This window comes from Lacerta agilis, chromosome 5 (genome assembly GCF_009819535.1).
Source record: "Lacerta agilis isolate rLacAgi1 chromosome 5, rLacAgi1.pri, whole genome shotgun sequence".
NCBI lineage: Eukaryota > Metazoa > Chordata > Lepidosauria > Squamata > Lacertidae > Lacerta > Lacerta agilis.
Window position 1 is genome coordinate 12102073 of NC_046316.1, and position 16458 is coordinate 12118530.

General features: G+C 46.1%; 1 protein-coding gene across 1 annotated transcript in view; it reads right to left on the reverse strand.

Moving 5' to 3' along the window:
* PIK3AP1 (phosphoinositide-3-kinase adaptor protein 1) overlaps nucleotides 1–10861 on the reverse strand; it is a 43018-nt gene extending 32157 nt beyond the window's left edge. Inside the window, exons 1-2 of the mRNA XM_033148621.1 lie at nucleotides 10728–10861; nucleotides 3161–3568 (exon numbers count right to left, since the gene is read on the reverse strand). Coding sequence (XP_033004512.1) covers nucleotides 3161–3568; nucleotides 10728–10746 — 427 coding nt within the window. The 5' untranslated portion in view covers nucleotides 10747–10861. The remainder of the gene's footprint in view (nucleotides 1–3160; nucleotides 3569–10727) is intronic.
* Between the last annotated feature and the right edge of the window lie 5597 nt (nucleotides 10862–16458).

A 16458-nucleotide genomic window follows, 5' to 3' on the forward strand; every position in this document is an offset into this window, starting at 1 on the left:
GTTGGACAGTGTTCTCAAAGCTACTAACATGAGTTTGGCCAAACTGCGGGAGGCAGTGAAGGATAGGCGTGCCTGGCGTGCTCTGGTCCATGGGGTCACGAAGAGTCGGACACGACTGAACGACTGAACAACAACAACAACAACTAGCATGTTGTGAAACTTTTCACTAAACTACTGAACAACTGAACCACACTACTGCGACTTTCAGACATTTCCAAATTTATGCAGTTCTTTAATGAACCAAGCAACGTGATAAGAATCACCCACATAGTTGAACACTATGCAGTTTTCACCTCTGAAGTATCATTTTGGTTAAGTTTTCGCCTTTTTAAATCTCTTGCCACAAAAGCCACAAATTCTTATACCGGGATATTTTTATCATCACTCTGCTTGTGGTTAAGATTCATTTTTAACTTCGCAATGATGGTAGTTTGTATGATACCTTTAGCTCTTAGGCTTACAGCTGCAGCCTAAACATGTCTGCTTTGAAATGGGAACCGCAAATTTCATTTCATTTCAGAAGCAACACAATATGCCCAACATGCAATTTACTTGTTCTCTGGGCATTCCCACTGACAAGGATCCTGTCACTCAGACTCTGGTTTGTGACAAAGCTTTCCCCCTAAATATTTTGGCAAATCGTTTGGATCAAATTTGCAGTCTTAGGAATCAGCAGGGATGAGGCGTCTCTTTGCAGATTTAGTAGCCTTGGCTCTCCAGCCACAAGGGGTCAAGATGAATGCTGAGGTCAGTAGAATATAAACAGGAAGTAAGCATGCTTAGGTTTGAAGCCTCTGAGATGCCTATGCTGAATACAACCGAACATGTGTTACTCATATTACTTCTTGTTGCTGCTGCTGTTAATTCAATTTATATACCCACAGGTCTCAGGGCGGTTCACAAGATAAAATCACAAAATACATAATCAAAATAAAAACAAAAGCAACCCAATAACCCCCCCCCCCACACACACATTTTTAAAAGGGTATTGGATGTCAATCAGCCAAAGGCCTGGTTAAAGAGGAACCAGTGGCGGAGGAAGTCTCTCCGGCACCCGGGGCAGGGAGAACCGTACAGATTGTGCATGCGCGGCACCCGTACCCTTGGCCGCTCTACAGCTGGGGGGAGGCAACGGGCCATCTTGTTACCCCCCCCCAGGGTGGTACCCAGGGTGGACCGCCCCCCCCTTTTGTACGCCCCTGAGAGGAACGTATTTGCCTGGCACCTCAAGGTGCATAATGAAGGTGCCAGGCAAAGCTCCCAGGGAAGAGCATTCCACAAAGGGGAGCCACTGCAAAAAAGGCCCGTTCTTGTGTTGCCACCCTCCGGACCTCTCAAGGAGGAGGCACACAAAGAAGGGCCTCAGAAGATGATCTCACATGGAAGGAGGCGGTCCTTGAGGTATACTTCTCTGCTGGTACCCTCAAGGAGTTGCCTGGTCGAGTTGTTCCATGTGGTCCAGAGATTAGTTAACCCAGATTTGGGCATGCTGAACTTTGTAGCACATGGTGACTATCTCTGAGCTGCTTGCAAGACACTTTGAAGACAAAGTCTCTTGACTTCTTAACAACTCATCAAATCTGTTTGCAGTGCCCAATGGTACATCTGTCCCAGTTTCAAGAGATTGTTTCCTGTTGGTGTGGCCCAGTGACGTGGACAGGATACTTGCAGCAGTGCCCTCTGGGCCCCTGCTCTCCCTGGCTGCTTAAAGCTAGCCAGAGTGGGGTGACCAGGTGGGCCCAGGATGTTGTGAATGATGCATCCTCAAAAAGAGTCCGCTCCTTAAACAGCCCACACTGGACCCAATGGTGTGTAGTAACTACCAGCCAATGCCACTTTTGGGGAAAAGATGGTAAAGAAGGTTGTAGTGGAGCAAATGCAAGTGTTCCTGGATGAAACATCATTCTGGGCTCAGGCCTGGAATCAGTTTTGGTCATCCTGGTGGATAGTTTTTTTTTACTGAGAGACAGAGGACCCTGTTACCATTACACAATCTCTCGTTGGCTTTTGATACCATTCAAAATGGTACCCACTTTGACCGAATGTTCACGATGGGCACTGGAGGCATTATATTACAGTGCTTTCATTCCTACTTGCATGGTCGAGTCCAAAGAGCAGCACTGGGAAAGTGCTCTTCAACTCCCTGGCACTTGGGCTATGGAGTACTGCGGGGAACACTTGAGTTTGATTTCTGGGAAGGTGGAGGCTCTGTGGGTAGGCAGCTCTCATGTACAGAAGACATGCCAATTGCCTGTTATGGAAATGCAATGCCCCAGCAGCACTAAAGGGCTCTACTCTCAAGGCATGCAGATGTTTTAGCAGTTTAAGAATACCTAAAGCTTCTGAAACTTCACACTTTGCTATAAAGATCTTGTCATGGACTCCAGTGGCATTTAAGCAGCCTAAATGGTCTGCAGGATTGTATCACAACTGCAGTGGTAAGGTAGGTTGTGCGCAAATTGCTAAATATTTGAAGTTTGGTTTTACCAAGACTTGACATTACTTTCACTAGCCCTCGTTTCTATGGTTTACCAAATACTGGTATATAATAACGTCACATAGTATTTTATTTTCCATCCATGCTCACTTACTAAGGCTGGCATCACCTGTTTTCTGGCTCTTATTCTCTTGGACTTAGATGGCAGCAATACTATGCCTGGGAGAGCCTTCTCCGCAGTAGCCCCCAGGTATTCCAGGTGCATTTTACACCATTGTTGCATGCTTTGCAACGATTGGTCAAGGCACACCTTTGGTTGAATATATGTCTTCTCTCCTCCTACACAGCTGTTTTGCACAGCTGTTTCGTTAACTTAATTATTGGTTAGTTTTTGTGGTTTTATTTTATGTTATTAATGACAATTTGTACTTGTTTTTAATTATGTTGTTTTTGTAGCCAACCGTAGGACTATTCAGTGAAGGATGGGTTATATGTGCAAATAATAATTAAATAAAATGGAAGAAATACCATCCATATATGAAATGGTAATAGTGTTAAGAGCTTCCCATAAACATTCTGAATTTATAATATTGGCAGCAATTTTCACAGGGTTTGTAAGGTACTGATGAGGTACCCGTGACTGAGAAGTTGGAACAGGAGGCGGATGAGTGACTTAAAGCCACCGTCAAAATCCAAACATTTCAACAGGTATTACCAGGTTACCTCCTTCTGAAATAGCCTTCATGACAGCTTCGACATAGACATCTGGGTCATCATCGTAGGTAAGCTGTTTCCACTGGGACCAGTCCTTGAAGAATTCTTGATAATTCCCACATTCTGATATTCCGCAGAACAGCTTCACCACTTTATGGGGTGGCTGGAGGACCTTCTGCAGGCTCTGAAGGACATCGGGGACATAGAAACTCTGCACCAGCTCAGAGGACAGCAGAATAATGATGCACCTGCTGCTCTTGAAAAGGTCCAGCTCCTCGGTGGAAATAGTAGTTCCGCTCTCCACTCGATAGCTCCAGACTTCTTGGCATGAGTGAAAGATGCTCTCAAGGTAGTAGCACCATTCACTGGCGTCGTCCCCATATAGAATCAGCACGCTACGTGCACTGGAGTGTCCTTCTGTGACGGAATAAATAATGTAAGCATATTATACAAACGGAATCTTGTTTATTTGTTACGTTGCTCAGTGGGTAGAGCACAATCCCAGGGCTGTGAGTTTGAGCCCCATGTCAGATAAGAAGATTCCTGCAAGGCAGGTGGTTGAGCTAGACGACCCTTGCGGTCCCTTCCAGCTCTACAATTCCATTATTTACATCCCGCCTTTCCTCCAAGGAGCTCATGGGTGGGTACATGATTCTCCCCCTCCCCATTTTATATCATCACATCAACCCAGCAAAGTAGGTTAGGCTGAGAGGCAGTACCTGGGTCAAGGTCACCCGGTGGCTGAGTAGGGACTTGAACCCTGGTCCCCCAGGCCCTAGCTTAGCACTCGAACCACTACATCTGTGGCTCATCTTAACCTGCCCTAGTTAAATCACCAAGCTTCACAGCAGTGGGCAAGGTAAACAGGATTAAGACAGAAGTGTGTCAATGATGACTACTAACAAACCAGTGTTTTGTAACCATAGAAATGAGGTCGGGTGAAAGTAATGTCAAGTCTTGGTAAAACAAAATTTTAAAAAAATCGAATATTTCGCAATTTGTGCGCAACCTACCTACCAATGCAATTGAGATACAATCCCGCAAACCATTTAGGCTGCTTAAATATCCTAAAGATATTTCCATAGACATACACAGTACGTGCTCATGCACGACACATGAACTAATATTATTCTACTCAAATCGTTGCTGTGTGTTACATGTAATCTACATTTCTTTAGAGCACAGAAAGCACCCTTCATGGAATTATTACTCCAAGCTTTACAAAAAAGCATCCATCAGTTTATGATGCAGAAAAATATATGAGCCTCTCCTTTTAAACATAATATACCAGTAGCAGGGATTCTCTTGGTTGAAGGACATTTTAATCAACAGTGGTGAGATCAACCACAGGAAGTGGTTTTCATTTCCCACTTTTTGTTTAACTGAATTGTTCTTTTATACCTTTACGCATAGAATCGTGGGATTAACATATAATGCTGATACACTGCAAGAAAACTCAACGAAGCTCCCAGTGATTTCTGGAGAAGAGAGACTCTAACTTACAGCTAAACAGCTCAAGCTCCTTCCTGCTGATTCCTAGATTTGGCATTAAAGATGTGTCAATTACTAATAAAATTTAACAAATGCTTAGCCATGTGAACTTTAGCACAGCTGAAGTAAAAGAAAGGCTACCATTTGTTCAGCTGGTAATGCATAACAAAACATCTTGTAGTGCTAATAGGTAAAGGTAAAGGGACCCCTGACCATTAGATCCAGTCGTGTCCGACTCTGGGGTTGCGGAGCTCATCTCGAATTACTGAACGAGGGAGCCGGCGTACAGCTTCCGGGTCATGTGGCCAGCATGACAAAGCCGCTTCTGGCGAACCAGGGCAGTGCACAGAAACGCTGTTTACCTTCCCGCCGGAGCGGTACCTATTTATCTACTTGTACTTTTGACGTGCTTTCAAACTGCTAGGTGGGCAGGAGCTGGGAACGATCAACGGGAGCTCACCCCATCGCAGGGATTCGAACTGCTGACCTTCTGATCAGCAAGCCCTAGGCTCTGTGGTTTAACCCACAGCGCCACCCGCTAATAATTCACTGCAATTGTTGGCAAAAGCTATCAAAGCTTCACAGCTTCTTCAGGAAACTGCATCTTGGAAGAGATCTTTGTGCAAGCTGGGAGAAAACAACTTACCTAGCTTGGAAATCCTGCAACCATCAGCAAGCTGTATAGGATTATACAACACAACAGTCCAACTATAAAACCTTATTACCTGGCGGCCCTGTCACCTCTATACAAGAGGGAACAGGGTTGGAGTGACAGTCCTCACATGCTAAAATGGTAAATCCTAGCACAAGCCAATTATGCCGGAAGCCTGCTATGTGAAAAGCATGGCAGCTTAGATCAACATATTGAATTAACCTCCAAAGGCTTACTTTTTGGAGCTCTTTGTACCCCTTACAATTGCCAGGTCCTAACATGGCAGTGACAGCATTCCTGACAAAATTCCTCACGCCACTGTCCTCTACACTTCTCACGAGCGTCCAGTCCTCCAACCCTTCCTTCTCTGCCAACTTCATTCCTTCCAATAATGGCATCCCGTCTTAAGACCTTGTGGGAGATTTTGCAGAGGTTCGACATGCTCAATGGCTCATCCTTCCTTTCTTCCATTCCATTTCTTCAGCAAGCATGGCTTCCTCAGGTCCCTGCTTTGTGGACAACTCCGTACTTCGTTCCCCTTCTGTTATCCATGCCGAGTTGTGGCTCTGGACTTCCCCCCTCAACCTACTCCTATACCCTCCAAGTGTCCCTATTTTCCAGGGACAGTCCCGGAATTACAGAAGCCGTCCCGGTTTCTGATTTGATCTCAGAATGTCCCAGGTTTTCCTTTTTCCTCCCTTCCACATCCCAGAGAACAATTAAAAGTGATGTGTGTATGTAGGTGCAAAAATGGAGTCTTGTTTATACTGAAAATAAAAATCCTGCACCAAATGAAGGAAATGGTGAAGCTGGTCGACAAAGCCCTTCCTATAATTTTTAAGGAAAAGGTCACCAATCCACTTTAAATTATTTAACTGCAGGCAACCATTTAAAAAAGAAAAGAAAAAAAGAAAATGGATTTAGTGCTTATTCCTTTATTGTTAATGGAACCTTACAGTCTACTGAGTAGTTAAGTCCCACTGAATTCAATGGAGCTTACTCACAGGTAACTGGGTAAAGAATGGGCAGCCTCACACTGCAATCCTAAGCATTTTTTACTCAGAACTAAGTCCTACTGAGTTCAATAGGATTTACTCTCTGGTATGTTCCTGATCATTCTCACAGTTTCCGTTGTTGTTGTTGTTGTTACCTGCCTTTTCACCTGACAGGGACTCAAGGCAGCTTACAGCTAAAATTTTATTTCATTCCATATCTCTGTTGAAAGTGTTGTCCATAATCCCTTCCCTCACACATTTCTTTTCTTTACAACGACCCTGCGAGGTAGGCCAGGCCGAGAGGTTGTCATTGGCTCAAGGCGGCAGATGAATATGTGTATATGATGTAGATGTTTGTGGCAAGGTCAAACACAGGAGAAGCTTCCTGATGCAGAATGTCTCTATTTTTATGGGAGAAATGTTGGAGGGAATGCACTCCCAGCCACGCCATAGCACACACCCTCTCTTGGCCTTATCAGGGGCCCTCTCTCATCAGCCCATTTTTACCTCACACCAACTTCCTTTCTCTCCAGCTCTTCCCTCAGCTATGCAGGCCCTGCGCTCCTGTGACCTCTTTCTGGTCCTCAGCCAGCTCTATAACCCAGCTTCTGTTGTTGTTGTTGTTCAGTCGTTCAGTCGTTCAGTCGTGTCCGACTCTTCGTGACCCCATGGACCAGAGCACGCCAGGCACGCCTATCCTTCACTGCCTCTCGCAGTTTGGCCAAACTCATGTTAGTAGCTTCGAGAACACTGTCCAACCATCTAATCCTCTGTCGTCCCCTTCTCCTTGTGCCCTCCATCTTTCCCAACATCAGGGTCTTTTCCAGGGAGTCTTCTCTTCTCATGAGGTGGCCAAAGTACTGGAGCCTCAACTTCAGGATCTGTCCTTCTAGTGAGCACTCAGGGCTGATTTCTTTGAGAATGGATAGGTTTGATCTTCTTGCAGTCCGTGGGACTCTCAAGAGTCTCCTCCAGCACCATAATTCAAAAGCATGAGAGGTTCATAACCCCGCCAAAGGGGACATTTCCCCATTTTGAAGGACGCCAAACAAAAAGCGTTGGGTAAGTCCCCCGTGAGCAGAAGCAGCCCCTGCAGGGAGCAGAAAGGCTTTTAAAAAGAACTTTCAGGAAGAAAAGTACACGTGGGGAAAGTTTATCTGCTCCCGGGAACCTGGTCCCATGGTACTTTCAATCTCCCTTCACTCCTTTCTCATTTTGTAGGGATGTAGCACAGGGATGGCCCAGAACCTTTAGCTTCCTGAGGTGAAAGACAAGATGGCGGCTCTCTTTAGTCAACATACAAAAGCTGACTGGACTGGGAAGTGATTCTTAATTCACTGCTGGCAATGAATGCAGTAGGTTAGCTTGCAGGGGCCAGAATACGTCACATAGCTCTCTTCCCAAAGGGGAAATAGGAGAAACAGCAAGGCAGCTGCCACCACTGGTGCCCAGCATCTGCTTGCCTGCGGTGGTTGGTTCACTTTGCCTAATGGTAGGGCTAGCCCCAAGGAAGCATGACTTGAGCTGGGCCACGGGTGCATTGTGTTCAGCCTTCAAAGAGGCTGTCCTGCAATTCGTGACACCTTTATTTCCCCAAGGCAGTAGCTGGAATTGTTCATTACACTGAAGCTCCAGGACATTGCCACCATTTCAGCCAGTTTCCCTATCTGAGGAGACGGTAGATCCGGTCTCCAATGAGTGTCTTGGCGGCAGCAGCAAGGGATGCATGCATTGGAGACCAGATCTGCTGTCCCCGTGGGTCACCCCAACTTGCCTAATGGGTGGACAGGGCACTCCCACAAGGTATTACAAGAGTCTTAGCTGTCTATATTTTGCCATGGTTGCCTGTGTCCAGCTAATACTTCATATTGTCTTGGAGGTATAGGGTGAATAAGAACCTGACTGCATTTGATGTTGAAGGTTTGTAATCAAATCTCCCAATATATTTTATTTGCTTCAAAGCAGCAACGAGGGTCTGCTAAGTTGACCTGGGAAGGGAGTGTTGGCATAGTCTTGACACTGCACCAAGTTAGCAGCCTTCTCCCTGCTGTTTTGATACAGCATCAGTCATTCTAGCCATGACTCTTCCCATCATACATGTAGTTTGGACCTACGTTACTAGAACATAGCCATGATGGCTTAGGAAAGCAGGCAAGGTCTTCTTGTTGCATTAATTTATTTGAAATGTGAGCCACCTTGAGGAATTTGATGCACTGAATGCCAAGATATGCATGCAATAAACAGGAATTAAAATAGATGTAATTTCACATACCATTGCATTGTACTTCCTTGGTATGTGCTTGTGGGTAATGTGGGTGTGATCCTCATGTGAGAATAGCTCATGCAGCTCGCCATAAGGGACATGCATGAGTTCCCCCTTTGTAAATTACTCTCACGGAAGCACAGACAAAAAAGGAAGAGAAACTCACTTGTGCTTTCTGCCTCAGACTGCAGTCTTTAGCAGACTTGGGGATGCACAGAAGAACATTGATTTAAATAAACCTAGTTGTGGCTGGCTTTGCACAGGGCACACGTCCTATCCTGCTAATATGTGAAGCCACCCTTGGAATGATGCTCAGTCCGATGCAAACCACCATTCTGCTGCTTACATCGGGCTCAACAAGCCTGTCTGATGCCTTTTTTTAAACTGGCAGTGCTCAGTCCCCAATTCAGCAGTGGAATTCGAGTGAACGCAAGTGAAGCAAGCTGAGAAGTGCTGCCAAGCTCGATCACTTCCAAAAACAATCCCTAACCATTAGTGTTACCCAATCTGCATAGCCAAAGAAGAAAGGACCTTGAACTGCTGATTCATAACTGTCAAGATTATTCTGAGTGAGAGTTTTAGAGGCTGGCATGGGAGGGAGGGGGTAACTTTAACTGCTCAAACTTTAACACCCTGACTACATATGACAGCCCAGGTAAAAATATATGAGAAATCTAGCAGTAAGAGATTAAGGCTGCAGTCCTGTAAACCCTACTGGAGTCAGTGGAATTTGCTTCTGAACAGACTTGTATAGAACAGATTGCGCTGTAAGAATGCAGTAATTGCTTGACAGCAAGCTTAATTCAGATGAGTGAAATTTGTGAGTTAATATGCACAGGATCAGGATGCAAAGTAGCAATCTTATGCAGAGACATGCATACTTAATGTCATTGACCACAGGTGCGCCTAACTATGCATAGAACAGGACTTCGTGTGCAGCACAGTTAGCTGGGAGGAAGCCCCACTGGATATACAGGGCTTGCTCTTGAGTAAACACGCATAGGATGGGGTTGCAATACAGTACAACACTTGGGTTCCATGATCACTGCAGATGGTGACAGCAGTCACGAAATTAGAAGACGCCTGCTTCTTGGGAGACAAACCTAGACAGCATCTTAAAAAGCAAAGACATCACCTTGCCGACAAAGGTCCGTATAGTTAAAGCTATGGTTTTCCCAGTAGTAATGTACGGAAGTGAGAGCTGGACCATCAAGAAGGCCGATCGCCAAAGAATTGATGCTTTTGAATTATGGTGCTGGAGGAGACTCTTGAGAGTCCCATGGACTGCAAGAAGATCAAACCTATCCATTCTCAAATAAATCAGCCCTGAGTGCTCACTAGAAGGACAGATCCTGAAGTTGAGGCTCCAGTACTTTGGCCACCTCATGAGAAGAGAAGACTCCCTAGAAAAGACCCTGATGTTGGGAAAGATGGAGGGCACAAGGAGAAGGGGACGACAGAGGATGAGATGGTTGGACAGTGTTCTCGAAGCTACTAACATGAGTTTGGCCAAACTACGAGGGGAAATGAAGGATAGGCGTGCCTGGCGTGCTCTGGTCCATGGGGTCACGAAGAGTCGGACACGACTGAACAACAACAACACAACAATCCTAAGTAGGACCTGAAGTCTGAGGGGCATTTATTTCCGACTAAACATACTGCACACTGGATCAACAGGATCAACATGTTGTTGTTGTCAACATACATATCTATATAACAGCTGAGAAAGTGATCAAGCACTATCAACCTTTTCCACCCGTGAAACAGACGGGGTCTAATTGTCCCACCTGATCTGCATCGATATGGTGAGATTGGACAAAGCGCACTTTTAGGGCTTCTATTCCCGAGGTAAAACTGACCAAGCAGCCGGGTCTGGGCTTGAGGAAGGAAACATGGGGCCCGTCCAAGCCACCAAGGGCTTCCTCGGTCTTCGGGGTGGCCACCAGTTTTTTTCGGTTAAGGAAGGCGCCTCAAATTTAAGATTGCAGAACCCGACTGGTGCTTCCCCCCCCCACCTCTACAAGGCGGTCTGTGGGACTGCGAAGTGAGGTTGTGGAACCCCCCGTAGGCGGCTCTGCGTAAGCCCCCTTCGCTGGGGTAGGGAGGCGTCCGGAGAGGCGCCTCCGGCTCCGGCTTTGCGCGCCACGGAAAGCGCTCCTCAGAAAGCGCACTTACCTGGAGCTGCCGCCGCCATGCCGAACTTCTTGGCCTCGGTGAAGCCGAGCTCCGGCCGGCAGCCAGAGGAGGAAAACCGACGAGGCGCTCCCGCTAATCGCGCGGGGGGCGCCTGGCCCCGTCGGCGCTGCGGAACAGAGAGAGGGACAGAGAGAAGCGGAAGGGCTGGCTCTCTGCGCGCCGGGGCGCCTCGGCAAGAGCCCGGCTGAGGGCGGAGACCACTTCCTCCCTTTCCACTCTCTCCTGCACGAAAGTAAATGGGGGGTGGGAGACAACCGCTTCTCGGGGGGTGGGGGGAGATACCCCGTGGTGGTATATCACCCTGACGTCTTCTGAGAAGGATGGGTTTTTAATTTAATTAAAAAATTTAAATGTAATAAAACATAGCCCGGGGAAATAGAACAGAACCCTGCCTTGCGTTACCAGACAGCAGTAATATGCAAAACAAAACTAGTACATCCTCCCCCCCCCCCCGGAAAGGTCTGGGCTATGCTATTCTTGATGCGTGGGGGTTTCATACCTCCGCCTCCATGAAGGAGGTGTTACAACACCCCTAAGAGGGACAGGTCATCCTATCGGACCCAACACACACTTTTACCTGTGGTTGATTTTGGTCTTGGAATAGTGCCCATCGTTGACCATGAGCAATGCACTCAAGAGTATTTATTTGATTTATATACCACCTTTTATCCAAAGATGCCAGGGCAGTGTACAATATTATAATTTATGGAGCATAGTAAAAAAAAATGTACAGCATGAGAATAAAATAATCATAACAACAGTCCACATATGCCCCCTCACACTTAACAGGCCATAGATTATTTAATGGCCAAAGGTCTTGATAAAGAGGAGCGTTTTCACTTGGCACCTAAAGATATGTAGTGAAGGTGCCAGGAGAGTCTCCCTGGGGGTAGCATTCCACAATCAGGGAGCCACCACAAAAAGGCCCATTCTTGTGTTGCCGGCTCCTCCCCCCCCCCAACCTCTCAGGGAGGAAGGACATAGAGAAAGACCTCGGATGACAAACACAGGGTCTGGGTTGGTTTGTGGGGGGAAAGGAGGTCCTTAGTGTAGCCAGTGTGGTGTAGTGGTTAAGAGCGGTAGACTCGTAATCTGGTGAATCGGGTTTGCGTCTCTGCTCCTCCACATGCAGCTGCTGGGTGCAGGGGCGTAGCAAGGGGGGCAGGCCACCCCGGGTTCCATAATGGAGGGAGTGACAAATTATCAAGAATTTTTTTTTTGGAAATGCCTGCTCCGAAGGTCTTATCTTACTATACTAGGGGTTATATAGCTATATATGAAATTTCATGCATATCGTTTAATATCTTGACCCTCCTCCACCAAAATAGCTGTTCACTTGGCTGTTTTCCTATGTCATGAAGGCTGAAATTCCTATTCAGTGGAGCACTTACTGATCCCAACCCTAACCCCGTGGAAAGCCATCTAATTAAACTTTAATTTGATTTTGAGATGTTTTTAGGAGGTAATTTAATTATTTTTTGATTTTATACCAATGTTATGTATCTGATGTTAGCCACCCTGAGCCCGACTTCGGCCGGGGAGGGTGGGATATAAATAAAAGTTTTTTAGTATTACTTGTTATTATTCCTTTGTAAGAAAATATGAAATAATGTAAAACAATTTTTGCGGGGAGGGTTGGAATCAATGGGGGGGTTGACAATAAATTTTCCGCACTGGGTACCACCTGACCTTCCCATGCCTGGGGGGGGGGGGTGACAAAAAAATTTTTTTGCCCCCGGGTACCAATTTACCTTGCTACGCCCCTGGCTGGGTGACCTTGGGCTAGTCACACTTCTCTGAAGTCTCTCAGCCCCACTCGCCTCACAGAGTGTTTGTTGTGGGGGAGGAAAGGAAAGGAGAATGTTAGCTGCTTTGAGACTCCTTCGGGTAGTGATAAAGCGGGATATCAAATCCAAACTCCTCCTCTTCTTCTTCTTCTGAGCCATGTAAGGCTTTATAGGTCAGCACCAGAAGTTTGAATTGGGCCCATTAAATAACTTGCAGGCAGTGCTGATTTTTGTTACAATTATATTCACTAAGCATTTAGAGGCAAACTGCTTTGAATTTTTTTTCTACAAACAAGAGATAAATAAATTTTATGCAACAAATAAATTATTGAATTAGAACTTTCTGCAACAATATGAGAAATAAGCCATCCTTTGAAATTTACACTTATCCATATTTTGCATTGCGTTTCTCCAACCAAACAAACAAAGTTAAAAAAATGGGATATAAAGTGAAAATAACATACAAAAATGCACTATATAGGGGGAAATTGCTTGTACAAATGTGCACATTAATCAAAACTTATGAATATTTAATCACAAATTGCAACAGAAATGTGAAGAACTTAATTTTAGATCAGAAATATGAGAACCCAAGAGCACCAAGATTGAAAAATCCTTCATTCCCCAGATCATTTGTGTTATGCTCCAGATCTCATGCCCCCTTGACATTAATTTTTTTTTCTGTGCTTATTACACTTTTGGGCACAGTGCCAGGGAGACAGACCCCCCTTCAACCTACCACCTTAATTTGCTCAGATACCTAGATTTGCATATATAGTGTATATACAAATTTGTTTCATGAGGCTGTGCTCCCGAGTCTTAAGTACCTAGCAATGTCCTTGATGTGAAACAGCCCGTTGCATTGTGAACACATTCCTGCTTTAAAATGTTCTTATTTTCACAGTCTTTGAAGTTGATGGGTGAGGAATACCTGTTTCTTCTGTAAATCCTTCCGTCTGATGCTACTTTTCTTCCTTTATAGCTGTCAACTTCCCCCTTTTTTAAAAGGAAATTCCCTTATTCCAAATAGGATTCCTCTCAAGAAAAGGGAAAAGTTGACAGCTATGCCTTCCATGCCGGTCTGGTGCCCTATACTAACCCATAGCATAATAATAAGAGCTTGTGTTAGTGGTTGCCAGCCTAACCTAACAGTTGGGCCAGTCTGTTACAATGCAATGGTATACACGCTTACTTAGGAGTAAGTTCCCTATGATCTACCTACTTCTGTAAACATGCACAGGTTTATGCTATTAGTCTTTTGCAGCCCAAGCATTACGCAAATGAATTCCATTTGAGTCCAGCAGGGCTTACTATTATTATGTATTGTTAGATACGAAAAATTTGTTAGTCGCTTTATTTTGCCCAGGGCAACCCAAACTTACAATAAACAGACAGGCAATATAGGGCTTACCCCATATTGATATGTTAAAAACAAGAGGAAAGAGAAATGCAATAAAAACATCCCACCCACTTTCTCTCGTATAAGTGTGCATAGGAATGCAGCCTCAGTTGTTTTGAACAAAATTTCTAAGTCATATTAAGCGAAGAATTGTCAAACTAGAACCTGGGAGCTCTGGATTCAAATTCCAAAGCCCACTGGGTGGCCTTGGGCCAGTCATTGTCTCTCAGCCTAACCTACTTCACAGAGTTATTGTGAAAATACTGTAGTATGGAGACAGGGAGACATTAGCCTGGGTTCCTTGGTGGATTAAAAATACAATTGGCTTTTTTCAGTCAGAACTCAGCAGAACTCAGTTCTGGCACCTCTCAGGTGGGTGCCATTGCCGTTATAAGAAAACAAGGAAGGCATTCATGGTGAGTTCCGGCACTTATTTTTCCAGAAAAATAGTGCTGAATACAATAAGTAAATAATCTGGCATATGCACTTCTCAACATGGGTGTAGCCATGGGAGTGCAGTGGGGGACAGCTGCTGCCCTCCCCAAATCAAGTACTGTAAATAAATACATAGAAATACTTAACTAACTGACCAATTGCATCACAGATAACTCGGTCCTGCCCCCTAACATAATGCCTACCCCCTGTAAAATAAATCCTGGCTACACCCATGCTTCTCAGCACATATAAGTGTTTAGTTCAGCCATCTCCCAACCTGTCTGAACCTAATTTTGAGAACGATAATTTTGAGAGGAAGGTGCTTAGCATTATCTGCTGCAGGGGCGTTCCTAGCCAGCGCTGAAAGAAGCCGAAAGGGAAAGGGGGGGGTAGCAAAGCCGGCGCTTGAATGCGCTGCTTTGCTCCCTTTTTTCGCCCCTTTCGGCTGCTTCTTTCGGCACTGGCTGGGCTGCGACATCTCTCTTTTGAAAATAATGCCAAAATACAGGGAGGCCAGTTCTCTCTTTGGTTGGAGCATAGCTGTCAAGTCTCCCTTTTTTGCGGGAAATTCCCTTATTCCAAGCTGTTTCCCACTGCTATCCCTGATTTTTTTTATATCCCTTAAATTTCCCTTATTTCAAAGGGATTATTGCTCTCCCCAGGCGCGTCTCTATCCTGTGGCGCCAGTGGCACGGGGAACCAGGGCCAGGCGGCAAGCTGAGTGTCCGGGAAGGAGAGTTGGAGTCCGGGGAGAGCAGAGCTTCTCCCCCTCTGCAATCCTAGATCGCCGGTGAGGGAGGAGGAGGAGCTGGAGGAGGAGGAGAGTCCACCACCCACCCACCTCCCTGCCCGTGCAGCTGGAGGACCATGCTTGGGAAAGAGGCCATGCTTCCCAAACTTCCTGCCCCACGTTCCTCAACATCCGGCTGCCGAGCATGCACCAAGTGTGAGGAGCGAGGAGAAAGCCGCGTCTGAAACCCTTAAAACTTCTCTTGGATCTGAAAGCGAGCTATCGTGCAGCGCAGGAGAAAAACACTGAGAGGTGGGCTCTGTGGGTTGCCCATGAAGCCGCCTGTGGGCAGCCTGCGCTCCGTGGGCAGCCTGGGCAGGCCGCCGGCCTGCCCAGGCTGCCCACGGAGCGCAACTATGCTCAAATTGACAAAGTGGTGCCATTCCCTCTGATGCAGATCAGATATATAAATATTGGGGTGGGGGTGGGGTGTTTGCACATGTGCCCATCAAGCTGTGTGTGGCAATTATCCGTCCGTGTGTGGTGCTGTCAGGAGGGCGTCGTGCAAATGCTGCACGTTGTGCAGAATGGAAATATTTAGGTGCGATGTTCTATCCACGGATGCAGCTTGCAGAGGGGAAATTCAAGAGGGCAAGGGAGCATGGGTCCGCGGTGGGGAGCGGAATGCATTTCTTGCGCACGGGTGCCTGCCTGCAGAAGGGATTTGTGCTTTATGGCCTTTCCAAAGGCCAAGTTGTGCAGTCAGCTGGGGCCTGTAAAAAGCCAGGCCGGGAGCCACCTTAAGTTGAGGCTGCATAGGCCTTGAGGTGCATGTGATTCAGATTCTATTCAGTTGAACCTCTGGTTACAAAGTTGAATTTTTTTCAGCAATGCCCCCCTAGTGAGCCTTCTTTTGTTCACTTCTTTTTATTTCGAGGCAGTGCACACCTATGTTTGTGGAACTGCAAACCTTTTCAGTCATGTGTTAACTCCAGTCAAATCCCACATATGAATGTGGGGAAAGATGATGGTGTGTAGCCTGGTGTAAATTAATTTGTAGCCTGGGGTGGATTACCACAGTGTGGACTGTCCCTGAGAACCGTAGACTGTCCTCGGGACAGGTGAGGGTGCTGATCCTTTATTTTCAAATCCGAAACTTCAGTTACAGGTGGGTAGCCGTGTTGGTCTGCCATAGTCGAAACAAAATAGAAAATTCTTTCCAGTAGCACCTTAGAGACCAACCGAGTTTGTTCTTGGTATGAGCTTTCGTGTGCATGTATCTGAAGAAGTGTGCATGCACACGAAAGCTCATACCAAGAGCAAACTCAGTTGGTCTCTAAGGTGCTACTGGAAAGAATT